General features: G+C 42.1%; 1 protein-coding gene across 1 annotated transcript; it reads left to right on the forward strand.

Moving 5' to 3' along the window:
* Positions 1–8,618: 8,618 nt before the first annotated feature.
* foxd2 (forkhead box D2) lies at positions 8,619–10,360 on the forward strand. The gene has a single exon (XM_029707114.1). The coding sequence runs from the start codon at positions 9,124–9,126 to the stop codon at positions 10,234–10,236; it is 1,113 nt and encodes a 370-aa protein (XP_029562974.1). The 5' UTR covers positions 8,619–9,123; the 3' UTR covers positions 10,237–10,360.
* Positions 10,361–10,608: the final 248 nt, after the last annotated feature.

The raw sequence follows: 10,608 nt of genomic DNA on the forward strand, positions 1-10,608 counted from the left end.
ATTTTGTGAAATGTAAATAGTTTATTTCTTTGTGAATTATATTGAAAAGGCCTACATTGTTATTTACCGTGTTTGGTTGGTGTAATAAATACATTTTTTGATAAGCATGGTCTTGTTGCTTGCATTTGTTGAACTGAATAGGTCTACATGTCTCTGATATGAATTATGCCTACTTTAAATTAATAGTTGATAGATCATTAGACTTTAAATCCAATTCCCATAAGCCGTATACTCATGAATGACTTTTTTTTATTGCATACCTAATAGCCTATACATTTATATTAAGCGAACCAAATCTTTACTGATTTATTCACGATTGGCCTGCTTGGGGATTTTCGCAGACTCTCTCTAAGCGATATACTTCCTTTATAAAGTCGCTAATTATGTTGATATGATTCGTTTCCTACCTGCTAATAAAAATGACCAAATCAGAAATAGTTTGTCAAATGTATAGGGTTGAATTAGGCCTAAACAAATGTCTCCTAATTTAACCTTTTGTTCTATTACAAACTTCTAGGGAATATATGCAGTATTTTATTTGCCTGATTTGTAACATCATTTATATGCATTGTTGGTAGTAGCACAGAAACGACATGCTTTACAGTTATTATAAGTAATGTCACAGTATACATATTTGTGGTTGTATCGTTATGAATCCATGTACACACGTGGATATCCATATATGCACAGGTTTTAGTCTTGACCTAGTTGATAAAGAAGATTGGAGGCCAAACGGACTTCTTAGTCTAGCCTTATTAAGGCCTAAAACATATTTACAACACATGTGTGTTGCTGTTATCTGCTTTTATAGATTTTTTTAAACATATACATTTGGAACATTGGATTGGGCCAGCACTGTTTACTATCGCCTCGAGTCTGCATGCATGCGTAAAGTAGCGAAGTCTATTGACTACATATACAGTGCATTCGGAATTTAGAGTTATTTGGTAACTTTAGCTGTGAATGATGCAAACCTTAGAATGTCTTAGAAATATACACACAGTGTCTTAGGAAAGTATTCAGACCCATTGACTGTGTCCACATTTTGTTACGTTACTACGTTTACGACTTATTCTAAAATAGATTAAATGTGTTTTTCCCCTCATCAATCTACACAAAATATAATAATGACAAAGCGAAAACAGGTTTATTAGATATTTTTGCAAATGTATTAAAAGTAAAAACAGAAATACCTTATTTACATAAGTATTCAGACACTTTGCTATAAGACTCGAAATTGAGCTCAGGTGCATCCTGTTTCCATTGATCATCCTTGAGATGTTTCTACAACTTGACTGGGGTCCACTTGCGGTAAATTCAATTGAATGGGCATGATTTGGAAAGGCACACATCTGTCTGTATAAGGTCCCACAGTTGGCAGTGCATGTCAGAGCAAAAACCAAGCCATGAGGTCGAAGGAATTGTCCGTGTCTGCAGCATTGAAGGTCCCCGAAAACACAGTGGCCTCCATCATTCTTAAATAGAAGGAGTTTGGAACCACCAAGACTCTTCCTAGAGCTGGCCGCCTGGTGACCAAGAACCCGATGGTCACTCTGACAGAGCTCCAGAGTTCCTCTGTGGAGATGGGAGAACCTTCCAGGACAACCATCTCTGCAGCACTCCACCAATCAGGCCTTTATGGTAGAGTGGCCAGACGAAAACCACTCCTCAGTAAAAGGCACATGACAGCCTGCTTGGAGTTTGCCAAAAGGCACCTAAAGACTCTCAGACCCTGAGAAACAAGATTCTCTGGTTTGATGAAACCAAGATTGAACACTTTGGCCTGAATGCCAAGCGTCACGTCTGGAGGAAACCTGGCACCATCCCTACGGGGAAACATGGTGGTGGCAGCATTATGCTGTGGGGATATTTTTCAGCGGCAGGGACTGGGTGACTATTCAGGATCAATGGAAAGATGAACGGAGCACAGTAGAGAGAGATCCTTGATGAAAACCTGCTCTAGAGCGCTCAGGACCTCAGACTGGTACGAAGGATCACCTTCCAACAGGACAACAACCCTAAGCACACAGCCAAGACAACACAGGAGTGGCTTCGGGACAAGTCTCTGAATGTCACACCAAGAAAGTCGTTAAGAGGACAACCCCTTTCCCTCTCAGGAAACCGAAAAGATTTGGCATGGGACCCCAGATCCTCAAAAAGTTCTACAGCTGCACCATCAAGAGCATCCTGACCGGTTGCATCACCGCCTGGTATGGCAACTGCTCGGCATCTGACCGTAAGGCACTATAGAGGGTAGTGCGTACGGCCGAGTACATCACTGGGGCCAAGCTTTCTGCCACTCAAGGACGTATATACAAGGCGGTGTCAGAGGAACAGAGGAAAGCCCAAAAAATTGTCAGACTCCAGTCAACCAAGTCATAGACTGTTCTCTCTGCTACTACACGGCTTGCGGTAGCAAAGAGGCTCCTTAGACTATTTACATTGACACTGCTGCTACTCGCTATTTATTATCTATGCATAGTCACTTTACCCCTACCTACGTACATGTACAAATGACCTAAACTAACCTGTACCCCGCACATTAACTCGGTACCGGTACCCCCTGTATTTAGCCTCGTTGTTGTTATTTTATTGTGTTACTATTTATTATTTTTTACTTTAGTTTATTTGGTAAATATTTTCTTAACGCTTTCTTGAACTGCATTGTTGGTTAAGGGCTTGTAAGTAAGCATTTCACGGTAAGGTCCACACCTTTGTATTCGGCGCACGTGACAAATAAAGTTTGATTTGATTTGACATCTCTGGAGAGACCTGAAAATAGCTGTGCAGCGACGCTCCCCATCCAACCTGACAGAGCTTGAGAGGATCTGCAGAGAAGAATGGGAGAAACTCCCCAAATACAGGTGTGCCAAGCTTGTAGCGTCAGACTCAAGAAGACTTGAGGCTGTAATCGCTGTCAAAAGTGCTTCAACAAAGTACTGAGAAAAGGGTCTGAATACTTTTGTAAATGTGATATTTCTATTTTTAATTTTGAATACATTTGCAAACATTTCTAAAAAACAGTTTTTGCTTTGTCATTATTGGGTATTGTGTGTAGATTGATGAGAGAAAAAAATTATTTCATCCATTTTAGAATAAAGCTTTAACGTAACAAAATGTCAAAAAAGTCCAGTGGTCTGAATACTTTACGAATGCCCTCTAGCCTGCTGGGACTGCTACCATTTGTCTCCAAACATGCATATTTTAAATGACCTCTGGTATCATGTTTATATCATCTGATGCATTTTACATACTCTGTGGCCGAACATGCGTAGGACAGGTAGCCAGGCTTACACCTGTAGGCCCATGTTAGATACACTACATCACCAAATGTATGTGGACACCTGCTCGTCGAACATCTCATTCCAAAATGATGACCATTAATATGGAGTTGGTCCCCCCTTTGCTGCTATAACAGCCTCCACTCTTCTGGGAAGGATTTCCACTAGATGTTGTAACATTGCTGCGGGGACTTCCTTCCATTCAGCCACAAGAGCATTAGTGAGGTCAGGTACTGATGTTGGGGCGATTAGGCCTGGCTCTCAATCGGTATTCCAATTCATCCCAAAGGTGTTCCATGAGGTTGAGGTCAGGGCTCTGTGCAGGCCAGTCAAGTTCTTCCACACCAATCTATACAAACCATTTCTGTATGGACCTCACTTTGTGCACAGGGGCATTGTAATGCTGAAACAGGAAAGGGCCTTTCCCAAACTGTTGCCACAGAGTTGGAAGCACAGAGTTGGAAGCACAGAACTGTCTAGAATGTAATTGTATGCTGTAGCGTTAAGATTTCCCTTCACTGGAACTAAGGGACCTGCCCGAACCATGAAAAACAGCCCCAGACCATTATTCCTCCCCCACCAAACTTTACAGTTGGCACTATGCATTCGGGCAGGTAGCGTTCTCCTGGCATTCGCCCAAACCCAGATTCGTCCGATGGACTGCCAGATGGTGAAGCGTGATTCATCACTCCAGAGATGCGTTTCCACTGCTCCAGGGTCCAATGGTGGTGAGCTTTACACCACTCCAGGCGATGCTTGGCTTGCCCATGGTGATCTTAGGCTTGTACACGACTGCACGGCCATGGAAACCCATTTCATGAAGCTCCAAATAAACAGTTATTGTGCTGACGTTGCTTCAAGAGGCAGTTTGGAACTCGTACTGAGTGTTTTAACCGAGGACATACCATTTTTACAAGTTTCAGCACTCAGCATCCGTTCTGTGAGTTTGTGTGGCCTACCTCTTAGCGACTAAGTCGTTGTTGCGCCTTGATGTTTCCACTTCACAATAACAGCACTTACAGTTGACTGGTGCAGCTCTAGCAGGGCAGAAATTTGACAAACAAACTTGTTGGAAATGTGGCATCCTATGACAGTGCCACATTGAAAGTCATTGAGCTCTTCAGTAAGGCCAATCTTCTGTCAATGTTTGTCTATGGAGATTGCATGGCTGTGCGCTCAATTTTATATACCTGTCAGCAAAGGGTGTGGCTGAAATAGCTGAATCCACTCATTTGAAGGGGTGTCCACATACTTCTGTAATTATAGTGTAGCTAATAGGCATATTTGAGTTGAGGAGACATGTAGGGCCTACCTATGCACGACTATGAAATTGAATCCATATACCTGTGCTGTGCTGTTCTAATCATACTTCTGGCGAGTCTATACTAAGCATTATTGGTATTAATTCTTAAAGCTAATTTATGCTATATCTGAAAATGTAGTCTGAGGCGCCATATGGATGGTGTGACGCGTTCGCGGAGCTTCAGAAGGCATGCAGACGCCAAATTGAGCTCCTTGCTGCATCACCGTGCTCCACCCAGACAATGTGGAGGGCTCCATATAACTCCAGATTGACATGATTGTTTGAGGGTAGGTGGGGGCGGGAGGTCCTGTGTAAACATAAACTCACTTCTTTTACAACTTCCTTCACAACCGCTCTGCTCAACAGCTCTGCTGCTCCGCGAAGTGCAAGAAGTATGAATGCCCTGACTTCGGCAGAGGCCATATCACCGTAAATTCTGCACGGCCAATGCAGACGTAGGGTTGACCATGTAGCGCCTAGAGATTATGGCGTTTACCTTAATCAGGTAGGCCTGTAGTTGGAGCGACACCTGGTGGTCTCAATGAAAAGTTAGTTTGTAGTGATTTGTGGATTGAAATTGGAACCTTATTCTACAGTTTGTCCACTAGGGGTCATGCAATACTAAGAAGTCACAAACTGAAAACCATAGAGCAAAAATGAAAAGGAACGTATGTATTAATGTGATATTGTTGAGGTATGCAACATTCGGATGTTTTGTTTGTTAAGTTTCCAGGCTACAGTCCAATATGGATGGAAGTGAAATCTGTTCTCATCCCTTGATGAAAATAACATATTTTTGAGGCAATAACAAAAACCGTTTAGGCTACCATGTCCACCACCACTATAAAAGCTGCACAAAACACTATTTTGAGTTGACTGTCCATGGTCCCAAGCAATCCAGACAGAACTGTTGGTTTATATCCTGCAAAAGCTATTCTACAAACAAGTTTTTTTTCTCATGTGATTTTGAAATAGACGAAGGTTTATTACATGATTAGCCCACAACAGAGACTTCTCTGTAGCCTATCCCTCGTATTGCATCTCAATACATGTCTGATCCAGGTGTTGTCGTGCCATGTAGAATAACCAACAGGTGAGCACACATCAGAAGTAACATCTGGCTCCTAAGTAATTCGTTTTTCCAGTGTCAGTGTAGGACCTGTGGTGGAAATGCAGACCCATGAGACTGCGAAATCCAAGTCTTGGTTTGGGTGATGATCAATTGTAAATGTGCGTCTACAGGTAACTACCAAAATAAAGAAAATACTTGAGTAAATGAGGGATACAAAGTACAGCATATTGAAAGCAGGTGCTTCCACACAGTTCTGGTTCCTGGGTTTGGGGCGGCAGGTAGCCTTGTGGTTGGGCCAGTAACCAAAAGGTTGCTTGATCAAATCCCCGAGCTGACAGGGCAAAAATCTGTCGTTCTGCCCCTGAACAAGGCAGTTAACCCACTGTTCCTAGGCCGTCATTGTAAATAAGAATTTGTTCTTAACTGACTTGCCTAGTTAAATAAAGGTTCAATAAAAAAATGTAAATGCCCAGTTGCTTATTTCTTTGGCTACCGTGGTTAGAAGAAGGGTGTGTGTTACCCACTTGTGGGAGATTCTGGAGCAGTGCCTAAGACAGCGTTTTCAAACACAATCAACAAAACAGCAAATGATGGAATTTCTCGTGGAAGAATGGTGTCGCATCCCTCCATTAGAGTTCCAGACACTTGTAGAATATATGCCAAGGCGCGTTGAGGCTATACTGGCGGCTCGTGGTGGCCAAGCGCCCTATTAAGCCGCTTTATGTTGGTGTTTCCTTTATTTGGTCAGGTACCTGTATAATCAGCCAATACATAATGTTATTTCTCGCCAAATCAACTCAAGCCTAAACTGGCGAGATAGCTTCGTGAGTGAACAATTATGAAGTAAGATTTGGCATTCCTCCCATGCAGCTGTCTGGGTCCTCGGCTCAGCTCGACAATGTGAGCAAGGCAGCGGCTGCCAGCGGAAGGGTCGGCTCGACCTGCCCAGGGCGGTGGAGGATTCGGGATGGTAGGGGTTCTGTGACGGACTAGCTGTGACTGTGTTTAGATAAATCACAATTGAGAGGATCTCACGGTCGACTGGAAACTTCAACTTCCCCACGGTTAGGCTACCTCACCTACTCTCCACCTCAGTAAAAACTGAACTTGAGTCAGGAGGCATCAACAAATTAAAAAATGTGGGCCTATAGCAAATTGACTTGGCATGAATGAAATATAACTTTGTTTATCATTGATGTGCTATATTTTGCAGACAGAGATAGCCTAAAATGTAATTCAAATGAATTTCGTAATTTATTTCGAATGACATTTGGGTCTGTATCGGGGGAAATCGTGAAAGGCTCATTGAAATATCGATTTGAATATTATATAGATGAAAGAAAGACATTTTAACCCACCCAAACATTGCCAATACAGTTGCTGTGGTGTTTTGGGCAAGATAAGCCGGTGCTTGTAACAGTTATACAGTTAGCTGATAGTCCTGTACATAGATGGATCAGGTGCTGATGTATGCATTACAATAACACCATGTTTCTGTAACATAATGAACTGGAATGCAAGCACTGCTCCCCTCCCGTCATGAAACACATAGACCCTTACACATTAGGCTAACATGCCATGTCATCTGTTCTGCCCATAGCGTACTCTGACAAAGACGCATAGGAGCAGGTTGCAGGCGCATACGTTTGTGTTTGTCTGAATGTGAATGATGTAGAAAATGTGGATGGATATTATTGTTATGACTTCTTGACAAGTAAAAGATAAAACCCGTGAGAAGTGATCGAGGAATGAATGGTAGAGCCATGGAAATGGATTCCATAGCTTGTGCTGCCTTTCTCCTCTGAAAATAAATAATACAAGGTATTAGTAAACATTGTTATTATTATGATAATTATGCTATTATTCGTATAATTAGGATCATTATTATTAAACAGTAGTCATATATATTATTTTATAATTCAAAGAGGATTCTTTCATTGGAAAATGCATCCCATAGTCTCAATTCTGAAAAACACTGCTTTCAATAGTCACAATTGCAATGTGGATATAAAGAATATTTACCGGTCAATCTGACTTGTGAATTAGTATATCAGCGCCATGTTTCAGTTAAATAATCAGTATATGTATACATACTGTACATAGCCATAAGTGAAACTGAGGAAATCTCCCTTTCGATAACATTTTGTTTACAGAAGTAACAAGTCATACGTTTGTTTAAACCCAATGGACACAATAATAATAATAATAATATCAATAGGCCTAATATTCATCTTAACATTAATAATAACAACACAATTATATTGTTTAAAAATATGTGTTGACAGAATAACAGAATAACAGAATAATAACAGAATAACCACTTATTTAATTAACTGTAACGATAATAAACAATTATTTGAGCACTTTTAAATCGTTAGCCTTGGTTTAAGCGATTGTGGATATTTAATTGCATCTATAGCATTGTTTTTGGTTTGTTTAGAAGGGTACAAGAGTGTGCATAATTGCAAATTGGAAAACTAAATATTTAGGATATATTACACATCAGATTCTAAAATTGATGAATATATCAAAATCAAGTGAGAACTAAAATAATCCACCGACTAACAAACAATTAAACAAACTTGTTTTCGACTTGAAAGCCATGACCATAAATATGCTAATAATGTTGTACAGGTTCTGGACATGTGTATTTTTTAGCCAATCAACTTACTCAGATTCTTAAGAATTGACCACTATGAGGTTTCAACACTACTGACACTGTGTAAACGTCCATCCTGTTTTTATATTACATGCATAACATACTTTTGATGATATTCCATATTTAGAAGATGTACGTGCAGTAGAGTATCATACCCAAGAGAATGTGTAAGGTAGCGCACTCACCACTCCTTCCTTACCTTGTCCGTCTTCCCTTCCCTTTGCCCTATCCTTCATTTCCTGGTAACGGTGACACGATGACCACGTGATATGGATGGCTGAATAAATAGCTTTTGAGCGCTATGAAGAGGAATAGTATGAAGCTCAGGCAGGATACTTGCTCCGTGCCTGTGCGTAAAGATATTCATACAGATATACAACAGTAAATTAACGACCTAAAATACAAACGCATGTAAGAAAGAAATACTTAATTAATGATTCATGTACCTATTAATGAATAAAGACAGCTTGTAGTGAACCTCAAGTAAATAGCCTTACTGATTAATGACTTTTCCATTCGAGTTTTGTTTTCCTGCGCTTGAATTCAGAAGAGTTTCTTCCTCGGTGAAACGAACCATAGCCCCCACACCAACTGGTTGGAGTGGCATTACACCTGGGTACACGCGTCGTCTTGCTCTCTTCTATATTCCAGTAATGTTTCTATGCAGCTCGTCGAATTAAACAGGAGTTAACGGTGGTCCTCCGAGGAGCTGGAGAGTGCTATACGCACGGACTGAGTACACCCAGCGTGGGAGCTGAAAAGACTCAGTACGGAACGAGAGGGAGGAAGAGAACCAGTCTCTCCAAGGATGACTCTAGGGACGGATATGTCCGACAACTCTGCTTTGTCTGATGATGTGGACATAGATGTGGTTGGGGGAGACATTTCCGTTGGCAAGGATGGGAAATACCTTCATCGCGATTTCCTAGACAATGACTCGGACGATAATTTGTCTCAGAACGCGGGGGAGAGGGGTTCCTCCCCCGGTCTCAGCAGCTCAGAGTGTCCGGCTGACCAGGTTGGAGTTGGTGGAGATTCAGGGGCCATGACAGGAGATAAGCCTGGTAAGAACGCTCTAGTCAAGCCCCCGTACTCCTACATAGCCCTGATAACCATGTCTATCCTCCAGAGTCCCAAGAAACGCCTCACTCTTAGCGAGATCTGCGAGTTCATCAGCAACAGGTTCCCGTACTATCGGGAGAAATTCCCCGCTTGGCAAAACTCCATTCGTCACAATCTTTCTCTCAATGACTGCTTTGTCAAAATCCCACGTGAGCCTGGCAACCCCGGAAAAGGCAACTACTGGACCCTCGACCCAGAGTCCGCCGACATGTTCGACAACGGGAGTTTTTTACGCAGGAGGAAGCGCTTCAAGAGGCACCAAGCCAACGAAATCCTCAGGGACGCTGGGGGGTTCCTTCCCGGGTTCGGGTACGGCCCTTATGGGTACAACTATGGACTCCAACTGCAGAACTTCCATGCTCATAACCCCTATCATCCTCACCTCACAGCAGGCGCTTTCCCTTTCCATAATACCCCTTGTGGACTCCCCTCGCCAGCCTCAATATTCCCCACGCCACATCCCCTGCCTTCTCTATTAGGGGCTGATTTACGAAAGCCATTCTACCCTCAGCTAAGCCCTACCTTGCCCGGCCTGGCGCCTCTCAAGACGGACACTAACACGCCAACTCGGCCCTCTTTCTCTATAGACAATATAATAGGTGCAGCTAACTCCGTGGCCTCCCCGTACAGCGCACAGTCGGGCAGCCACAGTCACAGTCAGGCTCAGATCCTGGCCATGTTGAACCCTGCACTCACCTCAGCTTCGAACCACTCGAACCTCTCGCAGGAAACCATGCTTCAGCCTGGTTCACAGACATTCTCCAGCAAAACTGCAAATCTTAACATTTGTCATTTCTAAACTGGCAGCAAAAACAAAACTCGCAGAAATCCTACCCGTTATGGTTCTGTCGTCTTATGTGAAGGTAGGATAAACGTTCTTTGAGAAATAAGAGTGTTGCTCTACCCACCTTTCTGATCGGAGAGAGGAAAGTTAAATGTATATTTATGGATTGTAAATATGTATAGGATACAATAAATGGAAGAAGCATGATGGTCAGATTGCAAATTCTAAGACAACATTAAGTGTATTCGTTGTCCTACATTGGCCTAGGCCCTCAACTATCTGAACAAAGATCCAGCTATTTTAACACAAGTTAAATGTCACGTATCTCACTCTGTGGGGAATATTTAATTGTTTCTTAACTATAATTGAGATTTTATTATGATTTGT

This window comes from Salmo trutta, chromosome 22 (genome assembly GCF_901001165.1).
Source record: "Salmo trutta chromosome 22, fSalTru1.1, whole genome shotgun sequence".
NCBI classification, from domain to species: domain Eukaryota; kingdom Metazoa; phylum Chordata; class Actinopteri; order Salmoniformes; family Salmonidae; genus Salmo; species Salmo trutta.

Coding starts and splice junctions, on each gene's coding strand:
- foxd2 (XM_029707114.1), top strand. CDS start 9,124: ATGACTCTAGGGACGGATATGTCCGACAACTCTGCTTTGTCTGATGAT.